The sequence below is a fragment of the Malaya genurostris genome, chromosome 3, assembly GCF_030247185.1.
Source record: "Malaya genurostris strain Urasoe2022 chromosome 3, Malgen_1.1, whole genome shotgun sequence".
NCBI lineage: Eukaryota > Metazoa > Arthropoda > Insecta > Diptera > Culicidae > Malaya > Malaya genurostris.
The window spans coordinates 121323030-121348151 of record NC_080572.1 but is presented as its reverse complement, the minus strand read 5'-3'; the positions used below and the strand labels follow the sequence as shown (position 1 = coordinate 121348151).

At 38.6% G+C, this 25122-nt stretch overlaps 1 protein-coding gene and 1 long non-coding RNA gene across 3 annotated transcripts in view; one reads left to right on the top strand and one right to left on the bottom strand.

The window, feature by feature from the left end:
* Nucleotides 1-17555, bottom strand: part of LOC131433950 (uncharacterized) — an 86112-nt gene extending 68557 nt beyond the window's left edge. Inside the window, exons 1-6 of the mRNA XM_058600570.1 lie at nucleotides 17394-17555; nucleotides 16399-16589; nucleotides 16287-16344; nucleotides 15482-16228; nucleotides 10446-15210; nucleotides 48-322 (exon numbers count right to left, since the gene is read on the bottom strand). Of these exons, the coding sequence (XP_058456553.1) occupies nucleotides 48-322; nucleotides 10446-15210; nucleotides 15482-16228; nucleotides 16287-16344; nucleotides 16399-16571 (6018 nt within the window). The 5' untranslated portion in view covers nucleotides 16572-16589; nucleotides 17394-17555. The remainder of the gene's footprint in view (nucleotides 1-47; nucleotides 323-10445; nucleotides 15211-15481; nucleotides 16229-16286; nucleotides 16345-16398; nucleotides 16590-17393) is intronic.
* Nucleotides 17556-17979: 424 nt separating this feature from the next.
* On the top strand, nucleotides 17980-19651 carry LOC131438344 (uncharacterized). 2 transcript variants are annotated; one of them, XR_009230928.1, is made up of 4 exons: nucleotides 17982-18473; nucleotides 18743-18807; nucleotides 18860-19265; nucleotides 19317-19651. It is a non-coding gene; the product is annotated as an uncharacterized LOC131438344 (long non-coding RNA). The 2 variants fall into 2 exon arrangements; XR_009230927.1 differs by having other exon boundaries at nucleotides 17980-18473; nucleotides 18860-19651.
* Nucleotides 19652-25122: the final 5471 nt, after the last annotated feature.

Here is a 25122-nt window from a genome sequence, read left to right as displayed (position 1 = left end):
TAAAAATGTTGAATGAATTGCTGCAATTCCACGTTGATGTAATCTACCTTTCCAGGTGTCTTATTGTAACGCACACAACAATAAAACGGTTCTTCCGGATGTCGATTGCATACGTGAGTTTGCACTGCTTCCATTGTGTTGCTACCAAACTGGCAATACATGCATTCATAGATGCCTATTTTATGGATTAACAGATGACGTGGCATTTTTGGTTTCAACATATTTTCGCCGCAACACTGACATGAAATCGTCGTAAGATCAGCATGGTCTATCTTCAGGTGGGTCATATACGCGTCGAGGCCGCAATACTCCGCCTTGCACGCTAGACAAGAAACAGATAAATAAAAAAGCGATTTTAGAGGTAAGCATTCTACATTATTGAAAGAACAAAAAATTTAAAAAAATGCTGATAGAAGAAAATCTACTAAATTACGAATCAAATCAGTGTTTCATTAGTATATTAAAGTGTTTTCACATTCAAATTTATTATTTTAGTGGTGTGAAAATGTGATTCTTCTGCCTTTCAATCTCATCAACACTTGTTTGTCATGAAAGAAACAATGTTAAAGTTTTTTTTTTGTTAGTTATCCTATGTTTACTGTTATGGCTGTTGAGTACTTTTTGCCATAATTTATTCATCTACACCAGAATCAAAATTCCCCGGGTTCAGGAACTGAAACTGAATTCAAGAACTAAAAACAGGCAACTGAACTTTTGAACTATGGAACAGGCTCCAAACCTAGTTGCAAAATTCTGGTTCGAAATCCAAACAGAGAATTCAGTTAATGAGTTTAGTTCTAGAATTATGAAACTGAATTTTAAACTTAAATTCCGAATCTGAATAAAGGAACTGAGCTGTGTTCCTACACCTGTTCCAGAATCCAAATTTCGAATGTAGTTTTAGGATGCAGATTCTGAATTCTTATACTGAATTTAAGAATAAAGTTCTGAAACTGAAATCAGGAATTAAATTTTGAAACTGAATTCAGGAATAAAATTCTCGTTCAGAAGTGAAGGAGTTCAGATCTAAGATATAATTCCAGAATCCAGATCCAACCGTCCTGAATTTTGATCCAGAGTTCTGAAGTTGAAATCCTAAATTTAAATATGTATTCAAATTCGGAACATAAATTAAGAAACTAACTTAAATTCCAAAACCTATTTAAGAAACCAGTTCCAGAACTTGGATTCAGTTCCAAAGTCATAGTTTTAATTTCTGAACCTGTAATCCAAATATGTGCCTGACTATCACAAACCCGTACGAGAAAGACACGAAAGCGCGATGACTTTTCCTCATTCTTTCCAAAAGTTTGAAAAAAACTTATTTTTGAGTTATTTATGATTATGTCATACCGTTGAAAATTTAATCATAAATTACTTATCATATTTCGAATTATGCGATATGTAAAGATCGTTTGGCTATCATTGACCAGCAAGCGCAAGCAGCTTATAATGAATTTGAAATTAATCCCTTCAATTTGACCGGTTGTGCGGTGCACGCGACGAAACGCCACGGGCTGTAATTTTTTATCCATTTGGAATTTGGGGTGAAACTAGTTCAAAGTATAATGTTTACAGTGACAGTGGTAGCTTTGCAATCGTTGCGAAGATGGGATCGGAAGAACAGCAGTCCGCCTAGGTTCGGTTTCCAACCCCGCACATAGGGTCAGAAAGTTATTCTGGCCTGAAGAGGCAAATTACCTTAAGGTTAAAACCTCTATAAGTGAAACGAAAAAATATACGCATGTAACTTGAAAATCCGGATCTCTCTCATCGTATCATCGGCAGGAAGCTGAGAATTGCACAATCTACTGTATTTAGTGTTTTAAATCGGTAAAATGAACGTTTAACTATTGATCGGAAAGAAAAAAGTGGCCGCATTGTGGATGACGAGACGTAGTCTTCTGGGACTCCTTGTTTTCATTGCCCATCACAACTTTAATGCTTTAGAAGACATTAAACAGCAGATGTAAATTTTTTCTAAAAAATACATGATTTGGCAATCAGTTTACTCATTTATGACAATCGGCACGATCAATGGGCACGTATACATAGAGGAATGTTCCCATAAACGTCTACTTCCACTTCTGAGGTCACACAATGGTCCTACGCTTTTCTGGTCGAATTTAGCCTAGTGCCATTGATCGAAAGATGTTTTGGAGTGGCATGTGGCTAACGAGATCAGCTTTGTACCATATGAGTAGTGTTAAGAGAAAGGTTTGTGCATTTGTATATGGTATTGAAATTGAAAAAAGAGAATATAGGACGTCCTACGCTTTTCTGGTCGAATTTAGCCTAGTGCCATTGATCGAAAGATGTTTTGGAGTGGCATGTGGCTAACGAGATCAGCTTTGTACCTTATGAGTAGTGTTAAGAGAAAGGTTTGTGCATTTGTATATGGTATTGAAATTAAAAAAAGGGAATATAGGAAAAGTTAAATAACATCTTTGATTTCCCTGAAAGTTTGGGAATGATCGGTTGAATGGGTGAGTTTTATCAAATATTTTTTTGTGATGTAATTCGAGTCCATACATGCTCATTTTCTCAGCATTTCTAAAAATTACGCAATAAAATTAGAACAGAAATTGAACCAATGCAAAATTGAATACCAATCCAAAACCGAAGAATAAATGCGGACGTCCTATTGAAGATGGATTTTTTGAAGTAGCACTACAGCTTTGTTTTCTATATCTATATATAAAAATGCAGAGATCATTCTTTGTAATCGCATCACGTAAAAACGGACGGACGGATTTACATGATTCTTTTTTTGTTTGAACAGTTTTTACCCCCACCGGGTTCGTACATCAAAAAAATTAGGAAATCTTACCGGAAAAGTGGGAAAAATCCATAAAATTGTTTTGTATGGACAATGGAATTTTCCACTGAAAAAGTCGCCACTGATTGCTAGATCATCGATAGGTGTTTGACGCATAACGAGTTGCATAAGTGTTTGGCCGTCGAAGAAAGGAATACTGGATCGTTGAAAGAGCCTTTTGGCGCGCAACGATTCATGATTCATGTGATTCTTCATTTCGAGCCACGTGCTTAAGGCCTGAGGACAGAGGGCCACGTGTTGAGATTTAAATCGACCGCGTGGCTCGCTCAATTCCCTTTACGCATTGTAAGATTGAATGTCTGTGTGTTTGGCAGCCTTGTCGAGCCAATTTTACTTCTCTTTCCTTTTTCAGAATGCTATCAGGAAACCAAAGCGAAATAAATGGCAGATGCATTGAAACTGACTTTGTTTCACAGAAAAATATAAGACTTTATTTTTAACGCGATAACATATATGTTTTTATGTACTAATCGCATCTAAACTAAATTATCTAGACTTTGTCACGGTAGATTTATGATAAAAGCCTTCAAAGCCGAGATATTCGATGAACAAGTAAAGGTATGCATTTTCGAGCGTTCCAATTTTCAGCAGTTCTTCAGTCAGAAAAAAATACAACACGACCGCTAAACTCAATGAATCATTCTGAAAATTTCACAGGATATTCTCAATTAAATTTCGAAGACATTGTCCGGTGGGTTTTTCTATATTCTGCACCGTTTCCAAGAAAATTTAATTTGAAACGGGAAAATAGCAAAAACCTACCACTTTACGGTACTGTCCTCAGCTTTTAATATAAGCATTTAGATCAATGTTCAAGATGATTACCATAATGGAACGAGACCGTCATTTTATATTTCATATTCTGTGAAGAATATTCAAATTGGTAAGATGAATATCAAATTAAAATTCAAGCGTCGTCTCTCCAAACAACCAGAAGTTCCACAGTACCTGAAAAATATCCACTGTATTAGAGCTCTTAAGTACGCATGGCACTTTTTGGCAACTTGAACGTACAGAACAAGTTCTGAGAAAACTGTCTCACTCCTTAAAAGCTGTAAAAGCTTCAAAGTTTGTTCTGTACCGTCGGGTGAACATTCAAGTATAAGTAATTCCTTAAAAACGGATTGTTCAGAATGCTCTTCAGAAATCTTTTTTTTAACGAACTTTTAGTTACTTGGGCTAAATACAAACTGTAAACATATCCTACTCTACCGACTGAACAACTCTAGAAGAGAAACTCTTCAACATTTTGTTAGGTTTATCAATACAAAATTCTGGTTAGTGAGCTTCTTCATCGATTACCGAAAGCAAGAATCACATCTGGAGGAGAAAACGTGGAACCTTATATCCTTTATGTCGAAGTCTTAGTGAGGGATCTCTGTTCTGTATTTTGATTCAAAGGATGAGATGATAATCTGTACATTTGCTCAATTTTTGCTTAACAGAAGTATTTCACATTTTCACATTAACTTTTGGTGATGTTTCTTTTTCGGGCTAAAGCTAATGTGACATTCCATTCATTGTAGGTTAATTAGAAAAATAATGGAGAGAAGCGTTAACCATTTAGTCGTTTGACAATTGTGATGTCCGAAAACATAAATTCGAACAAATAATTGTTGGGCGAAACGAAGTTCGACGGGTCAGCTAGTAGATTATAAAACCGTACAAATGATCAGATTTTGAACATCTACTACTCAACCAATTTTAAACAGATTTTTGATATCATTACTTCTTGGAATTATTACTACGCATCGAATATACGCATCGAATATACGATTATTAAATAGATATTTATGCAAACAAAATACAATCAGTATCAAGCCGATTTGCACTCTGCGCGGTTTGGTAACACATTAGAGAATGTTGCTGTGCACATCAGCAAGTGAACCAATGTGTGCATATAAACAAGGCCCTCACAAAACAAAATCATTATTAAACCGATATATAAATGACTCGGAACAATTGGCAACGACCCAGATGACAAAAAAGGTTTTGAAGATCTGAACATGGAACTGTAAATCGCTTGGCTTCTCTAAGAGGGATTTCGATGAATTCCAGCATTCATGACTGAAATTTTTTTTGCCGATATCAATTATATCTGTTTCTATCAACATTGATTTGGACAACTAAACACTATACTTGAAAGAAATACACACTTCCTTTTGTGTATAACATTTTATACATCATGTGCAGAATTTCGTCCCAATCTATCAATTGGTTATCTAGATGGCTTTCAAGTAAGCAGTGCATTCAAAAAAATAAATTGGGCACGGTTCTGGAAAATCCAGACCAATTCAACAGGTGGATCGCGAAATAGGAATCGACAATTCATCCGTGTTCCATGTAGTAAAACCATCTATGGAAACACTACGACGAGTGGACAGCAGAAGAGAAGCGAAGAAATGAAACCCCGAGAACGCAGGGCAGGTTTCAAGGTGAGGAATGGATAAAAGATTACCAAGAATTGTCAAGAATTACTTGGTAGTGAACAATAGCGTATTTGAAACTTGGCCTTCGCGACCAAACTTAATTTGGTTGGTAAACGACTGGACAATGCGCAATTCAGGCCCCAATGTGGTTCTTAGCCTCTTGTCCAGTAACTCCTATCCCTACCTCCCCGCGGTGCCGGCTGGGGTACGAGCAACCATAGGAAAGATCGGGTAACCTACCCCGGTGGGACCTTGGTCGTATGCTGACAGGGAAGGGGGGGCTTGCCGTCTCTTTACAGAGAGCGAGCCTACCCGAGCGTCTGTTCCCCATGTTGGGGCGGCTCGACACAGCGCCTGTTCTCCATGTTAGGAGCGGCTGATTACCGTCCTTGTGTCAGTGTGGGACTCTAAACAGTGCTGACACGATGGCCCTCCGGCGAGACAGGAGGTTGGTGCAGGCCTAACAAGCCGCCCGGAAAACATATGTTACGAACGATCAAGAAGGAAGTACGACTCGGAATAATCGGCAAAGACCTACGCGACGAACAAAGGACTACGATTGGAAGCTTGGCACATGGAACTGCAAATCGCTTGGCTTCCCAGGATACGACCGAATGCTGCATGATGAGCTTCAAATCCGCGGTTTCCATGTCGTAGCACTGAAGGAACTTTGTTGGATGGGACAGAAGGTGTGGAAAAGTGGGCATCGAGCGGCTACCTTCTACCAGAGCTGTGGCACAACCAACATTCTAGGAACGGGATTCGTAGTGTTGGGCAAGATGCGCCAGCGCGTGATTGGGTGGCAGCCAATCAGTGATAGAATGTGCGTATTGAAGATCAAGGGCCGTTTCTTCAATTACAGCATCATCAACGTGCACTGCCCACATGAGACGAGACCCGATGACGAGAAGGAAGCATTCTACGCGCAGCTGGAACGAACCTACGACAGCTGTCCACGGCGGGATGTAAAACTCGTCATCGGCGACATGAATGCTCAGGTAGGCCGGGAGGCAATGTACAGGCCCGTGATCGGGCTGGAGAGCCTGCACGCGGTAACAAACGACAACGGTCAACGATGCGTAAACTTTACAGCCTCCCGAGGAATGGTAGTTCGAAGCACCTTCTTCCCCCAAAAAGATATCCACAAAGCCACCTGGAGATCACCTGATCAACATACGGAAAATCAAATCGACCACGTTCTCATCGTCGGGCGATTCTTCTCCGACGTCATCAATGTGCGCACTTACCGCAGTGCCAACATTGATTCTGACCACTACCTTGTCGCGGTTTGTATGCGCTCAAAACGGTGCGCAATACTCGTCGCACAGGAACGCCGGGACTCAATCTCAAGCAGCTACGTAGCATTCGTACTGCAGAGGAATACGCGCAACAACTGGAGTTAGTGCTACCAACGGAAGAGCAGTTAGGCGCGGTGACTCTTGAAAACGGCTGGAGGAACATAAGGTCCGCCGTGAGTAGCACTACTACAACCGTTCTAGGTACGAGGTTATCGAATCGAGGAAATGACTGGTTTGACGGCGAATGTCAGCAGTTGGTCGAAGAGAAGAATGCAGCAAGGGCGAGGATGCTGCAACACCGCACAATGGCGAACGAGGAACGATACAGACAGGCACGGAACAGACAGAACACTATTTTCCGGAAGAAAAAGCGCCACCAGGAAGACCAAGATCAGCCGACGACAGATTCCCAGCCCCTGATCTGTCGGAGATAATTGAGGAGATCGGCAAGCTGAGGAACAACAAAGCCGCGGGCAATGACCTGTTGCCAGGCGAGCTGCTCAAACATGGAGGAGAGGCACTGGCTAGAGCGCTGCACTGGATGATTTCTAAGATTTGGGAGGAGGAGATTCTACCGCAGGAATGGATGGATGGAGTGGTATGTCCCGTGTACAAATAGGGCGATAAGCTAGACTGTTGCAATTACCGCGCAATCACATTGCTGAACGCCGCCTACAAGGTACTCTCCCAAATCCTTTGCCGTCGTCTATCACCAATAGCTAAGGAATTCGTAGGGCCGTACCAAGCGGGATTTACTGGAGCCCGCGCCACTACGGATCACATTTTCGCGATAAGACAAGTACTCCAGAAGTGTCGTGAATACAACGTACCCACGCATCACCTATTCATTGACTTCAAAGCGGCAGAAGGTCAAATTCCGCTACAGGAATGTAATACCAAGGCTTTGCAATAGCGAAATCAAATAGGGCGCTAGTCTTACAAGCCAGATGGCGTAAGTTCGAATCCTGACTTGGAAATATCGTTAGTGTTCGTAGTCTCGCACTTGTGAGTCTGCTGCGAAATCTGTTGAAACAGAAGGTAAAGTACGTTAACAATGTTTTACAATAATAGTAGATAGTTCAACAAAAAAATGTAAAAAATGTATTTTTTTATATTTTTTGTTGAATACATTATATTATGTTATTTATTATCTATATATGAAAAGAAGGAATTAAGTTTGTATGTTTGTAACGGCATAACTCCAGAACTACTGGACAGATTGCCATCAAACCACCAATGTTGATTGGCACAGGTACTTCTTGCTCCTCAGAGACAGTCATAATGATATTTTTATAGCGTAGCAAGTGTCATTAATAGGAGGTCATGAAAAAAATCATTTAATTTGGAGAGAATCAGAAACATGGTTGCATATATTAGATATGATTACAGGGTCCGGCACTCGAAGTGTAACCAACTTCAGACCGCTCGCGCAGCTGACGCACGGGCATCAGCTCTCTAGAAATTTGCTAAATGACAGTTCGGAGCTGTATTGTTTACAAGCGCAAGAAAGCATTTTGCCAAAAGTGAACGCGAAAAAAAAATCTTGACTTGAGAGAGCGAAGGAGTTGCTTCGTTTGGCCGAAAGCGGTCAATTTCCGAACATTGTATTTTCTGAAGAGAAAATTTTTCCAATTGAGCAATTCGTAAACTCTCAAAACGATAGGGTGTACTTGACCGACCGTTCATACGAGAATTTGAGTCATCGATTGGCCACCAGGAGGCAGCACCCGCAACAGATAATGGTTTGGGCCGCTGTAACCGCAGATGGGCGCTCTCCAATCGTTTTCATCTAGCCTGGCGTCAAGGTAAATGCGACATATTATCGGGAAAGTATTCTGGAGGTTGCTTTGAAGCCGTGGGCAGACAAACATTTCGGTGGCAGACCATGGACGTTTCAGCAGGACTCGGCACCGTCTCACAAAGCTCGAGTGAACCAAGAATGGCTGAAAAACAACGTTCCGAACTTCATCACGTCCACACAATGGCTCTCGAATTCACCAGATGCGAATCCAATGGATTATTCTCTTTGGGCCATTTTGGAGAGCAAAGTCCGAACTAAAAGATACACCAGTCTCGAGGTGCTGAAAAAAGTTATTGTCCGCGTGTGGGCCTAAATACCTGCAAGTCACATTCGGCAACTTGCGATTCGTTTTTTGACCGTCTCAAGGCCATATTCAAGGCAAAAGGTGATCATATCGAGCAAAAGTGAATTGATTCTGAATTTTGTATTATTTTTACACATTTTGTACTTTGAATTAAGTAAAAGTAATTTTCCAAACTGAATTTATGGCCTTTTTAATTGGTTACACTTCGAGTGCCGGACCCTGTATATGGTAAGTGGATGTGGCAAGTGCCTTTAAAAAAAGGAGGTGTAATGTTTGTAACGACATAGATCCGGAACTATCAAACGGATTGTTACCAAACTTGGCACAGATACTTCTTGCTCTTCAGAGATGCTCATAAGAGTATTTTTATAGGGAAGGGAGTGTAGCAAGTGTCATTAACATGAGGGATTTGGCATACCTTAGTTACGACAATATGAGGGGTGCATGCAACAAGAGTCTTTAAAAAGGGGCGATGGAATGTTTGTAATGGCATAGCTCCGGAACTACTGAACAGATTGCTATGAAACTTGGCATATCGTTATTCTGTGGTACGAATGTAGTTATGATAATAAACAGCCTTCCGTTATCAAATAATTACTATCACAATCTTGAGCTTTTTGTAAACAACAATGAACTTTATCAATTTATGTTAGTATTCTCTTTTTTTTAATTCAATGATTAGAAGAATGAGAAAAAAAACGAGCCGCCTTTCTTTAACTAAGTATACTTCTACTTGGTCATGGAACTATCGAGTGTTTCATTTGATAATCACTTTCACAGTACATATTACTTTTGACGATGATTTAAGTCAGTCTGTCAAAGACATTCGACATGACTGAGATTGGGGATATGGACGATCTAATGTGACGCTAGTACAATTGCAAATCAATAATAAGGAATTATTCAAAATTTTGTCTGCCCTGTTCCACATCATTATCTCGTAAAACCCCATATGGCTGATTCTTGTAGTTTTCCTAAAGAAATATTTTACTGGGATAAAATGGCCATTATTTTAAGATGTCATTAGCAATAGAAGTGTTTCTCAATTAATGGAATACTTCGTTTACTTTCTGTGCGAAGCTGGGAATCAAAGCCAGGTGGGCTGCTTGAAAGGCATTGACTATCCCATTAAGCTATACCAAGGTAATTCAGGTAATTCGGCAATTGTAGGCTAAATAATCAATAGATGGAATTGCTGAAACAATTAGACTTCATTTTATCAAATCAAGCTCTCGAATCGAACCTTGACTTCATACAAACGAACTTTGTATCTAACAGCTTACATTTTGATCGGTAACATTACTTAATCCCTTGAATGCAATTAGGGCATATTCAGGAGTGTTCTAGTTCTAGATGCATAATTTATGTCAGTTTTAAAATTTAAATCTAGAAATTATAACAAAATAAACTGGCAGCCCCAGCAGCGTTTCATCTGTGTTTCAAATATAGAAAAAATAGAACGGCAATGTATACCAGTTTTAAATTTGACAGTAGAACTGGTCGAATAAATAAAACTAAAACGGATTGCTGGGGATACGTTTGTTTCAGTTTCATTTACATTATAGACCACCCATATGAATCTTGCAGCTGCTGAATTTGCTCTTAGTGTTGATTGTTTTTGCCGAACGAATCCCTAATCAACGGATTGCACATAAAATTTAAACGCTGAGCAGTCATGGAAGCTTGGCTGAAAAAAAAGCTACTCCACATTCATTCAACTAAACCTAGATACTTTTATTCTTCTTAATTATACATTAAAAATATAAGTCCTCACCTGTACAAATTAGCGGCAAAATATTTTCAATCCGTCGTCTATTCAATAGTTCGTGGTCGGCAGCAGTAAGAATTTGCTTTTCGGATGGTATTAGCAGAATCTGTGGTTTCTTTTTTTCGTGGTGCAATTTTTGATGAAGAACAATGCTATATGCATCTCGGCAACGATAGAAACAGTAAGCACATTGATGCGCACTTTTGGAGTGAACAATATGTAGATGTTTCATCAAATCGGACTTATTTCCCGCCCGGTGTGCACAGTATGCACACTCGAGCCAAGATTTTGTCGAATTTAGTTCAGAGACATCCGCAACCAGTTCGTGGTTATCCAAGTGTTTATTCATCTGAGCTTCAAATGTGGTCGTGAAACAGCAGGTGACTCCCATGCATTTGAAGAAACAAAACAAACTTTTCGGTTCTAGCATGTTGAGGCAGTGGTCGCGATTCTTCGCACAAGATTCTTCAAGCCATGGTTTGAGTTTTATTTGTTCTGTCACATCGTCGCCTGCTGTACCAATGGAAAGCTTGTCACCTGAAAATCGACGAAGTTTAATTGTGTGACCGTCTTCGAAGGAAGATGTATCAATACTAGCAGATGACGAACTCAGTAATTCATCAACAGCGGTGTGATCCTTTATATGAACAACGGCCATATGTTTGATTTCTTTTGCTAACTCACTGGTTTCATCGTTGACAACCTGAGCCGTACATAAGTAGCAATAACCATCCCATGAGACATCACCATGTAACCTTTCAACGTGACGATACATGTCAGATCGCGCTTCTGTGGCATATTTACAATCAGTAACCATACAAAGGTACCATGTTGAATCTTTACTCTTATTATAAGCCATATTGGCTACTAATTGCTTGCCTTCGAATAAGTCGATCTGCTCCTCTTTTAACGGTAAAGGAGTCGGCATTGGAACATCTTCACCTGCTGATGTAGCACGTTGAGATTTCTCCTTCGTCGGAACCTTGCCCGTAGGAACAAAATTTGTTTGTGAGTTGATATCTTCCCATTCATCATCGTCTCCTACCGGTCGTTCTTTGCTGTTATCGTTTCGCATGATCTCATCCAAATTCTTTTTGAGTTTATCAATAATTGATGGTTTTGAGGGTGAAACAAAACTACGATCATTCAACACTTGCAACGACTCTATATCGTCATTAGCACTAGAAATGAATGCCGACATATTGCTCTGTGGGCAGGTAGTCTGTGGGGTCAACTCTGGCATGGAGATATCCGATGCTAATGTCTCATGAGAACTGGAACTATCATTAGGATCATAATTTAGTATGCTGAATTGAAGTGTACCGTGTGTAGCGATCATTCTATTATGTTCTTCTTTTAAATGAGCAATCAGTTTCGTGCGCGAGATTTGGACATAATTACACAGACGGCACATATAACCGTAGATGTGATTTTCTTCGAAAAGAAATTCGTTGATGACTTCCATTGAGGGACCAAAACAATCAGGGTCGTGGGATTTCGTACATGGTGTCAAAGATTTGATGGTGCAGTTGGTACACTTGTATCGATATTCGCCTGTATGGCTAGCCAAATGTAATTTCCAGTTGTATTTCTTTTTTGTCAGTACTTCTTGACAAAATACACACTGGAATGTTATGCTTTGATCATTCATACAACCGGTTACTACAATAGGATCCTTTTTAATTTTGGCCGCGGTTGAGTTTGGAATGCGGCTAACGTACACTTCATGAAGAGGATGATTTCGAACGTAATGTGCCACCATTGTAGATAATGTGCCAGTGTAGGAACATAATGCACATTCTTTGGATTTTGTCTCATTTTTGCAGTTAAGCTCCCGATTTATATTCTTCGTCACAGGTTTCGGAGAGTATATTTTTACTGGGGAAGATGGAGGGAGCACGCTGATAATTGTCTCGATTTTTTTCTTCTTTTTAGGTACAACACCAGCTGCCCAGTTACTTCGTTTTTTCTTCTTACTTTTCGGTGAAATAGAGGAAGCTACGGACACAACATCATCCCGTTCCTCCGAAGAATCACCGCTTTCTTCGGCAAGCTTTCGTTTACGTTTAAGATATGTATCGATTTCAGAATTCAAAGAAAGTTTCTGAACAACGATATTAAATTTCTTCAGTTTGGGTTCACAAAAAGAGTTCACATCTAAGACGGATGGAGCTGCCTTCTTTGGTACAGTTTTCAACTGTTTCTTCTTTCTGGTTGGACTTTTCTTCCTAGTAGGAGTGTCCGGCTTCTTAGTGCAACTTCTTCTTCCTGTTGCATTGAGTACACCGTCTCTAATATACATCTCGGCAATATCCGCGTTGAGTTTGTCCAGCTCGGATCGTTTTGGTAGGTTTTTGCGTTTTCCCATCGGTTTATCTTTCTCGGTAACTTCATTAGTTGAGCTTACAGAAGCTGATGTGGTGCGTTCTCGACTAATTTCTGTATCCTTTTGTTCGTTTTCGATACTTTTATTGCTGGACTTTTCCTCTTCTTCCCCACCTGTTATACTTTTATCGCTAGGGCTTTCGATGATCTCTTGAACTTTTTTCAACTTCTTTTCGTCAAGCATTTTACTCAGTATAGCCAGCAATTGAGCTTTATTATCCGGACTTGCAGAGTTATTCATCAAATTTTCCACCATTTCAATATTGTCCTTTTCTTTTTTCGACTCTTTCTCGGTATCACTTCTTTCTGCTTTAGCTTTTTCAACTGCTTCGACAGAAGTTTTCGATTCTGTTCCTTTAAATAGCTCCTGTCCCGATAGAGAAATATCTTTTTTCGCATCATTTTTAGAATCATCTTCACTTGTCGAAGGTACATGTTTCTTGTCTTTAGCCTTACGTTTTCTTGCAGGTTTCGATGTTTTTGACTCATTTGTGGTACTAGAAACCACATTTTCATTGTTCTCCTCTTCGACAGATTTCATTGCAATTTCATTTGTCGCTGAAATTTCCCCGGCATTATTCTTTTTAGCTTTTTTCGCAACATGTGTAGGCGCATTTTTCTTTGTCGAATTTTCTGCGCCGATTCTATTCGGAGTTACCTCATCCTCATCGTCATCATCGATTATCGCTTTTCGCGCTTTACCTCTACGGGGACGAATGATATCTTCCTCGATATCATTGTTTGCGGTTGGCTTTTGCTCTGCATGCGTTTGTTTGAAGCTATTCACAGTTCCTTCTGCATTATCACTATCTAGTTGGAAAACAGCAATTGAATTGCGTCTTTTGATTATACGATTCGACTCGCATACTGAAACTGGAGACGATGCTTGCGAAGCAACAGAATTCCTACGTCGCGTTGTCCGACGCAAAGCGGCTGAAACAGGCACTTTAAATTCAACGTTTACTTTGCTCTCCATGTTGACTATTTTTTCTACATCCGTCGATGGTACAGCATTAGTTGGAAGCGGTGCAGAAACTTCAGTATCCCAAAGATCATCATCTTCGAGTGTTTTCAATGAATTCTCTGTTCGTTTTGGTGATTTACTTTGATGTTTATCGTTCTTCAGTGGTTTTATTGTGGAATCTTCAACTGATTTCGTTTCAATATGGGAAACAGTATTCGCTCCATCATCTGCATCCCATAAATCATTATCCGTGATGTTACTCTTTGGAAGTTCAGGCGATTTACTAGACGACTGATCGGTGCATTGCTCATTCTTGTGTTCTTCTGCTTTTTCAGTATTCATCGCAGTATTGCCGAACTTTTCCACACGCTTGATTTTTGGAATTTTAAAACCTCCAATTCCGGATGTCGAGGACGCTTTCTTGGAAAAATCTCCGCTGCGATACATTTTATCAAACTGAGAAAGCTGATGTCCAAAAAGATCTTTGGTTTTGGATGTTGTAGATTGCTTTTCTTTCTCGGACACTTCACGTTTTTTGTCTATCTTACTGGCTGCTACTGGGTGATCATTTCTCTGCGACTTTGTTGTGGGTGGATTTTTTGTTTCCGTTTTAGTTTTTTCCTTGATAGATGGTCCAAACTGTCGCTCCTTGTTCGACTGATCTTTAAACTTAGCCGGTTTTGCATACGCCTTGGCAGCCACTCGGGTCTTATTTGGAACCATCCCAATCGTGATGTCAAGTTCCGGATTTGACTGCTTAGCTGTATCTGCTATCGCTTTATTTGGCTTTGCCGATTGTTTCTCCCGCAATTCTTTCTGACGACGATATTCAAGATAGGTGAGAGGTGCTTTCTTTGGTAAGGCTGCAGGGCGATCAAATCTTGCAGGTATCGGTTGGTTGTAATTTGCGTGTTGATGGTTGTACTCCAAGCCATGTTGTAGATGTTTACGGCGTGGATCACGTTCGGCAAAAGAAGTATTATCATTTGAATGGTGTGGCATTAGCGGGGGAATTTGTTGTACGGATGAAGGATACAGTGGAGGAATTTGGTGGACTTGTGTCGGCATCGGTAGGAAGTTTGTTCCGTGGAATGATTCATTGTAAGAATTTGGAACTGGTTGAACCGGACCAGACGGCGGAAAGAAATTCGAACCGTGGAACGGTTCTTCGAAACCACTAGATGAGAATTCACCCGATACACTGGGACGACGAATAACAGGTTCAGGAGGGATTTCTTCAATGATCACTTGGTTTGCACATATACTCAGACGACGTTTCGGAGGATCTTTTTTCGGCAACTCCAATGGAAGGTTGGGATTTGGAGCAACACATTTTGGTAATTCATTCGGTATTTGACCAGGCGCTGTTTGTTGTTGTATGGTGTTACTGCGATTTAATCGAGGATCGTTACTGCTGACAGTCTGTAGGAGAAAATATAAAATTTATCAATATAAGTCCATATTCTTTGTAACAGATTGATTTATTGAACGAATGGGTTGCATTTGTTTTGATGTTTATAATCATTGACAACACATATTACATTTAGCCAGATCTCCAATTGTACAATTTCTCAAATTACTCTCAAATACAATTCCTCTGCACAATGCATATTCGAAATTCATTTGTTTTTGTTATAGACACCACTTTCGTTCGAAAAAAACAATCAATTATGAGCAACATTTTGATACTTACAGGTTTCCTTAAACGTGGATCCTTCATATTCATAGATACCATGCTAGAAGGAGGTGACCGTACATCAGGCGATAACGAATACAAAGGAGAAACATCCATGCGATCATCACTGAAACGCACACTGTCCACAGGAAAATTATCACGACGGCGATATAATGGTGGCGATTGGGGGCGCGGTGGTTCAATATTGTTGTAGCTTCTACCATGTGCGTTATGATATGAATGACTAACTGGATGTGGGAAACTACCGAAAAAATCACTTTCTGAATCCCAGTTGTCGACCTCAAATGAGGGATTCGACATGCCTGGAGGAGGCAGATGTGGAGGGTATGTCGGAGAGTGTGGAACGTTTGTTCGAGCCCAATTCCTTCCATTCGAACTATCTGTTGTATTCGAACGAGTGTTATCCTCACGTTGGAAATCTTTCGACAAAATTTTCAGTGTATCATTGATAGCTTTAGACAAATTATTTCCACTATCTGAGCGAACAGAACTGGGTCCAGCTTTTTCCATAATCAATCTCTGTATTTCATCTAGCGTTAATGGAGGTTTATTTCTAGAATCTTCTATGTCCGTTGGACGAGATTCTGTAAGTTGGGGAAGCTCCGATGAATTTTCCGGTTCATTCGAAGGAATCTCTTCACATGGTGATGCAGGTGTTTCCAATTCAACTTCTGGTACAGACTTGTTGGAATTACCTACACCCGAGGACGAAGTCTCATCAATCGGTTTCTTCTTCATAGAGTTCTATAAAATTAGCAGCAGTAATAATAATGATTATCCGATTGTATTACCAAATACTTACTGTTTCATAGAGTTTGATGAGCACGTTTTCACATTTACACAACGACGCATAATTTAATCTAAATAAAAAATAAAAAATAACTCACAAGCCGATGAATTAATAACTTTTTTACCTTTGGTTGGTAAGTAGATCGTACATAGTGGTGATTTTTTGGAGCTGCTGCTGTCGGTTTTGTTGCGTGTCATTTCTGTAACGACTGATCAACTCCTGGAGGAAGGGTATGTAGACCTTAACCCGGTTCCAAACTGCTTCGTATCGGTTCTCTTGAGGTTCTTCTTCGTCCATTACACTAGCTATTTGCTTCTGAAAAGAATATTTTTGAAATCGTTTGTAATATCACCTGCAAATTATTTTTTTTCAACAGTTGAATTGCTTGAAGATTTGACCAAATTTAAAATTAATATAGATGTTAATCTTAGAAAGATTTCAATTTTGGCCCCAAAATAAATTTTATATATATATATATATATATATATATATATATATATATATATATATATATATATATATATATATATATATATATATATATATATATATATATATATATATATATACCCAAATTCTCAACGGTTCTATTTACTATCATGTAATTTCGGATAAATTACAAGAAATATTTGTTCTGATTAATAATTCCTCTGTTTCTCCAGAAGTTTCATATTTTGGATTCTATTGCAATGATGTTATTAGGTAACCAAATCATAAAATGGTTGATATTCTAAATTGAAAATAATTGACTCCTCGTCAATCAATCGGTGAAAATGGTGATAAAATTATAAAAAAGCTATACACTTACAACTGAAATCACAGCAGAAAACCGTTTATTCAACAATGTTTTCTAACTTAGATGCAGCAACAACTTTGCATTACGAAGCTCAGACTAAAAATAAAAATGGCGATTTTTCCACTATCCGAAACGAGTGATGCTCACGCTCTTCATCGATTTTTTTTCTACTCAAACACATATACATATGAGTATGGTATATAAACACTTTTACTTATTCTGATTAACTTTAGAGACGTTTGCTTAAACAAATACTTGAATATTAAACACTAATGAACGTTTTTTTTAGAAGAATAGTCAACGCAGGCCGAAAAAACACTCACCTTAATCAATACTTATGTAGTGGTGAAGTCCCGAAATCATTCGTTTTCAATATCTTCAGGCGTTAACGATACTTTGCTTCTTTTTTATCATTAGCGTGAATAAAAATAATAATTAACAATGCAAAAACTTTCCCATGCATCCACTCACTATGTGATATTTAAGCAAACTGAATGACATACGATAATCGATTTTGATAGACGCCTTCATTGTGGCGGAAAACTTCTGTCTGTCATTTCAGTGTTTGCATACAGGAGGCGCAGTTGTTGGCAAGAAGAATCGTAAAGGAAAAATATAAAAAAAAAACAAAATATTTTTGAATGCGTAAAGTACGGTTGTCAATTGGCACGATGTAGAATTAATACTGGTGGCACGATAGTGCGGTTTTGGCTGTGTTTGCATTTTTTTCACGAAAATAAGTGTGGCACCGATGCAAGTAAACATCGGAACAAAACATGGCACAAAATTCTATTTCAGAGCTACTATGTAGTGTTTTCAGGCATGTAGTTCTATTGTCCAAGTTATCAAGTATTTCCTTCTTGGTAAATATAAAAAACTTTGTTTTCGGTTATAGCAACTGGACGTGATTCGAGAGATGATCCTGAAACGCTCGATGTTTACATTTTTTTTTCTCCATATCTTCCTGTTTTTCAAAAATAAAAAGACAACCCCACTTACACATAGCAAAATCTCGCCTCCTAATCATTTACCATCGTGATGAATAAGAAATGTTTTCATTATGAGTGTAAAATACTCGGTAAATGATTTGTGATGAAAGCAATTATATTTTTTTCCACTCGATTCGATTAAGGTTAGGTAGTTCACATTCGAAACAAATCAAGCTGTCGGGAGTTTTTACCCTTGGGATTAGTTCAGTCTGGCCAAACTCACGATTAGTTTCAATTATTATATCAATCTGTCAACATCTGTAGATACGATTCGAAGAAACATTATTATACATTATTATTAATAATTTTCAGAAGTTACATTGATAGCTTTGTGGTGTATACAGAAAAGAGTTTTAATAAGACTGAATACGTACGCGAATGGTAAAACTATTTGTGTAGGAGCTGAGAACAAAGGTAATCAAAGAAAACAGTGTTGAAAAGTTTAAATCCACCTAACGGTGGAAAAATGCCTTTCCTCGAGGAAAAATTGAAATAAATTAATGATTTTCCCTAATCGCTTACTGAAGTAAATTTTATTAGTTATAGGTTCTGTTGCATACTTTTCGATAGAAAAAGAAGTTTAATTCATCTATCAATATAATTGTGCTTTTCTTATAATAGATGATTAATATATTGCATGATTTTGTTGTTGTTTTCTTCATGTTTCGTATTCTACTCCTCAGTGCACAGCAGTTTGAATTGAATTGCTATTTCCTTCAAATAATACGACATGAAGCGGAAAGCACAGGTAAATCTGAATCTCTACTTTTTCGACAATATTAAGCAACAAATGTTTTCAGATCAGATTGGGATGACGGTAGAAGAGAAACGATAGTGATATCCATCGAAAAACGAATCCAGCTCGTCATCTTTCAAAACAAACGCCTACCCACATAAAACCGATTCTCGAGCTCGGCACAATGAAATTTTAAAGTAAAATTCTGATATCCAGACATAGCGAATTTTGTGGCCGATGTTGAGCATTATATATTTCTGAACTTGTTAGTAAACAACAAATATACCGAAATCAACCAATGCGCGAAGATTTCGAGCAGTATGTTTGCTTTTACTAAAATTACGGCGAGACACTTGTCATCTAATGTCATCAGCCGATTTTACATACCACAACGTAGTCATTTCTCGTGTAGCTAGAAAATGTATACGAGGCGAAGGAGGAGATTTATATTTCGCGTGAAAAGATAAGTGGTATGAAAAACTACTTTTCATATATGCTTTTAAATATTAGTTTATTTTCAGGTAGAGACGTTAAGAAACCCAATAAACAAATCTATAGTCCCATGACAAAAGGGCCTAAATGCAAATGAGAGCTTCTCTTTTCATTATTAAGTAGCCATTACCGTAATTGAAAGTTTCCAATATAAATCGAAAGCTTGTGGTTTTATCTTGAAAGTTATGCAGAGTGAGGCGTCAAATATAAAATCAACCTGGTAAATCATGAAAGAAAAAGTAACTGTCATTTGCAAATTTAAGAAACACTTTTATTTGAAAGAATTATTACAGGAAGTCGTCCGAAACTGTTCGGTGCGTAGTAATTGATCACATAAATCAATACACTTTAGAAGGTCTGGAAAGCGACATTTTATTTTATTTGTTATTGATGTTATTTTAATCTCTTCACATCAACGTCGCTGTTCAAACCTAAAGTGTATTGATGACTTTCACGGCATCCACCGTGGTAAACCAAAGAGCTACGACGCTTGAAAATTATAAAAGAACTGTTGCACACAAATTCGACATTTCTCTCCCCTACTTCTACGTACGAGATTCAATGTGGACGATGTTGCCAATGATTTGTGCTGGATATCTTGTTAATATGATGTCTTTAGTATACGGAACTATCGTCTCTCTTACGGGAAACCATGATGACCTGTTCAAAATTCCGACTCCCATTTTCAACCAATCAGTGAGATGCCAAACTTTATGATGGAAACTCCTTGAGATTTTCACATTTTTTCATCTTCTCGCGTTTTGTTCTCACTGTCGCCGCTTTTTCACGTTCGATGTTTATTTGGAGCAGAAGTTGGAGCCAGAAGTTACGCATTTGTTTTCTCTGTACAATTGGCATTGACGGTACGCGACTTCAATCGCTCGTCATTGACAAAGTACGAATCATTCACACGTAACTCGTCCGTTCGTAATGCGGTACCTTTCCGTCGTTTGTTGTATTTGATATAGAAACTATCTCAAAGCATCATGGATTCGTCTTCGAGGAATGGATCTTGGAATGTTTAATTGCGCAGATTGATATCCACTCAATGTTTTTAACAGCAGCCTTGACGATAATGACATACACCCAAACCTCCATTTATAAGACCTAGGATCCACGAGATATTCACATATATTCAACAAAGTTTCTAAACATCTTTTACCGCTCAGGGCTACCACATAAATCGATTCTTAGTAATAATACAATAATTATGCTCATAAAAATTTCAACTCCATTCGTTTCATCGTCACACCTTTGAATGATCACAATATTATCGAAAAACCACTAGGTTCCAATAAATTAGTAATAATTTCTATTCAAACTGTGAAAAATAAAAAAAACATTTTCTCAGAGTCAATATGCCTGAACTTACTTGTAAATATTTTTGGGATTTCCATCAAGCGTAGGTGTTTCGGGATTCCACGCACTTCGCGCGATGTGTCAAAAAATAAAGTTGAGTCAGGGACATTTAGGAGGCTGACACGGATATGAATATATCTTGAATGGTTTATTTCTTGGGACATATGGTTAAAATATACTGTCATGAATCTTGTTTGAGATTGAAGCTCGACTAGCCTTTCGAAGTTATTAATAACCAGGGGATTTAGTACCTCACATCTTATTAGCAGTCACGATTAAAGCTCCCAAAAGCGATCTTTCAATGGAAGAACTCCTGCAGCCTAAGGCAATTCGAAGAAAATTTACTCTTTGTTTGCATTTTGTTATCAAATACCTAATGTGTCCTCCCCACGTGCATTTGGAATCAAACCACACCCCGAGGTATTTGAAAGTTATGTAAGGTATCTTACAATGGTTTTTGCAGATTTGGGTCCAGTAACTGAAAGAACGCCAATTGTCTTAGTGTGGATGGGATTACTAGACAGCTGTCAATATCGTTCGCGTGAAAATTATAGAGGAGTGGACTGAGGCATGAGCCTTGCGGGAGATTCATGTAGCTTATTCTGAATGTTGCCACATCGCCATTTAAAAAATAAGTGCGCTTCTCTGACAAAAGGTTGTGCAAATAATTATTTATAACCGCTGGAAGTCCATGTTGGTGGAGTTCGTCTGAAAGAACATCAATGGAAACTGAATCAAATGCTCCTTTAATGTCTAAAAATACAGATGCCACTTGTTGTTTTTGAGCGAAGGCAATTTGGATGTCAGACGAAAGTAATGCAAGGCAATCATTCGTCCCTTTATTTCTTCGGAAACCAAACTGAGTCTCTGACAAAAAAAAACCGTTCGTCTCCTTCCAAGTGTTGAGACGTCGAAGAATAATTTGTTCGAACAATTTTCTGGTGCAGGACAACATTGCAATGGGTTTATATAAGTTGTGGTTGGAATCTGGTTTCCCCGGCTTTTGAATGGCGATATCTTTCACTTGCCTCCAGTCAGGTGGAATAATATTTTGCTCAAGAAACTTGTTGAACAATTCCAGAAAACGTCTTTTTCCGAGATCGGGTAGATTCTTCACCAAGTTGAATTTAATTCTGTCCAACGCAGGAGCGTTATTGTTACAAGACAAGAGTGCTATAGAAAATTCCATCATTGAAAAGGGGCTGTCAAAGGAACCATTCTTTGGGGTAGACTGCTCTGCGTAGAAACAGAATCTGATCAAACTTTCTTATCAAAGTCATATATCCATCGGTTCGAGTATTCTTCACTCTCATTTCCTACGTTACGATTACTCATTCGTCTGGCCGCGTTCCAAAGAGTGCTCATTGAGGTTTCTCTTGACAAACCTTCGACAAAATGTCTCCAGTAGCTACATTTCTTGGCTCGAAGTATGCTCTTGTACTTGATAGAATTTTTCAAAATTCTGAGGAGTTCCACCAAGGGTTTGGAGGCCTTCTGTTGGTCGATGGACCAAGAAATCGTTTGGGTTGGGCTTGGTCTGCGGCCTCCAGAATCGAACAAACGAGGAAATCATATTCTTCAAATGGGGGGAGCTCTTCCATTGAACTTAAAATCCTAGAGATATTACTTTGGTATCTAATCCAGTCAATATTTTTTGTCAAATCATATGGAATATTAACTGAATTATCAATGCATTTTTTACTGGTAATTGAGATGATGATTGGTAAATGATTGCTACCGTGTAAATCAGGAAATACTTTCCAGGGGCAATCTAGTCGAATTGATGTCGAGCAGAGATAAATCAAATGCACTTGGACGTGCAGGAGGTCTTGGAATCCGTGTCATGCTACCCATATTCAATACTGTCACGTTGAAATTGTCGCAAATATTATATATTGAGGATGATCTGTTATCATTGTAAACGGAACCCCACATAATTCCGTGCGAATTGAAGTCTTCCAGAATCAATCGTGGAGCAGGGAGGGCTTAGACCATTTCATTTAGCTGTTGTTGTCCAAGTTGAGCTCTTGAAGGAATATATACCGAAAGCAAAGTCTTGGCATTACATTCCTTTGGTGGAATTTGGCCTTTCTGTTTCAACAGACTTCGCAGCCGATTTCTCAGTGTACAGAATCATTGCATGGCTAGTACTATGGATCCTACTGACACTAAGAATCCTGCCAGGTCGGGGCTCGAACATACGACAACTGGCTTGTAAGACCAGCGTCCTATGCATTGAACCGCCAACCCGGGACAAAGGAATATATACCGAAGCTATGTCAATTTGACAAGCTACAACTTCTGTACTAGAAGTTGTTTAATCTTCAAAAGGAATAACATTTCTTAATTCCCAAAACCACTCCACCATACGGAGAGCCTCTATCGAGACGTATAATGTTAGTCATATATAATTTAAAGCTTTGATGTAAACTATGTTTCGCAGAAAGCAAATACATCACATTTTTGACTATGCAATAAAACTAAAAGAATCAAGCTTTGGATTGATGTTTCGACAATTCCACTGCAGGGCAGTGATTGCATCATTTGCGGCGGATGATAAATTAAACATCAAATGATACAAAACCTGAGAGAATTGGCCATTGTTCTGATAACTGCTTCAAAAAAGTTCTAGCTTTTGGGAGGAATGCCGTTATGATGGTCTTTAGAGGTTCAGAAATATTGAATGTTGCGAAAATCCATTCTACCATATCTGAAAACTTCAGTAAGCCTGTTGGTGAATGTGAAATGGAGCCCACTGGAATATTGTCTTTTCTTTTGCTAGCTCCTGGATTGGTTTGTGAATTTGACAAACCAGGAGACACAGTTTTTAGTTTTAAATTTGGCTTTTAATATTTTACACGGGGATCTTTATTTGAGGGTGTAATTTTGAGTGTCTTTTTGGTAATTTAGAGGACTTCTTCCTCTTAACAGAACCTTGAGAAGTGACTTCACTATTTTCATCAGAGTCAGATTCCTCTGGCTCTAGATTTGAAAAATCGTTTTCTGTTTCGAGTGGGGGGACATCAAAAATTGTTTCAAGCATTTCTGTATTTGTTCGCTCCGACCGTGCTTTTAGAGAAAGCTTAATTTTATCTTTACGCAACTTAAATGCCGAGCATCATGAGAGATCATGAGGACTCTCCCCACAATAAACACATTTTTCAATATCTTTATCCCAAAGATTATCCTTATGGGGACCTGACATTTGATACATTCAGACTTATTACTACAATAAGTAGTATTTCCGATTTTTTTCACAGTTCGTGCAATTCATAACATGCGGTACGAAAAGCCGAACAGGAAGACGAATTTTATCGATATAAACATGGCTAGGCAACGCAGATCTGGCAAATTTCACTCGAAACGAATCTGTGGGACGATAAGACTTATTTCCATCAACAATAGATGCTAAGTACAATTGCTTGCACTCGAGTATCTTAGCTCCCTCAAGCATGGAGTTTTTGAAACGACCAACTCCATTTTTAAATCATCGGCTGTCAGACTTGCTTCGGTGACAACACCGTCAATTTACACCTCTTTCGATGGAATGTAGACTCGATATTCAATAGCAAATAATTTACAGATTACAATATCGTTTGCCTGTTTCAAATCGTTAACAACTCGAATTTTATCTCCATTAACTTTAGAGATTTCTACAACTTCAGAGGAATGTGATGTCAAATCCTTTGTAATTCGCATAAAGTTTAATGTATTTTTTGAGTCGAAAATAGACTATCCATGACCCAGTGGTACCCTCTGGATAATGAAAAGCCCTTGGGGTATTTAAGCTCTTACTAGTATCCGGAATCGGATGATCTTCCATGATCCATTACATTAACTGTTTTTTTTTTGTAAATTAATATTAAAATGAGAACTTATGTATAGTAAAATTTCAGTTATTTGAGAAATATAAAATTTAATTCAATTAAATCTGCCTTGTTGCTGTTGTCAGGTATAGTGCTATTGCTCTTGGTGGCGATCAAATGTGATACTTGCAGTGTAGCACGCGATATGTATCATCTTTTTCGATCCTACGCAGCGTACAAATTATGGTACCTGGTAGATCAGCTTTGGGATGCCTTAGCACCTCTGTGCCTTTGCACTCCTTCGTCTTCGCACCTTTATGCGATGGCACCTCTGTGACTCGATACTTCTATGCGTTCGCACCTCTGTGTCTCTATACATCTGTGCGTATGAACGGGATGGCCTTCGTTGCTAGCTTTCCAGTCGGGAAACGCCCCGAATATTGCCTTTGCGATTAGCGTCCGGAAGTTTAACTACCTGCAGCTTAGAGTAGCATCCGTTAACTCACGAGCCAGTATAATCGAAACACAACCTTTTCGCTTGAATGGTTTTTACTGAATGAGTCTAGTTTGATGATAGTGAAACAAATCGACTTCGGATATTTAGGTTCGCGAAAAGTAATCAGAAACTCCAAAATGAAACTAGTATCTTTTTCACAAAGATGGAACCTGT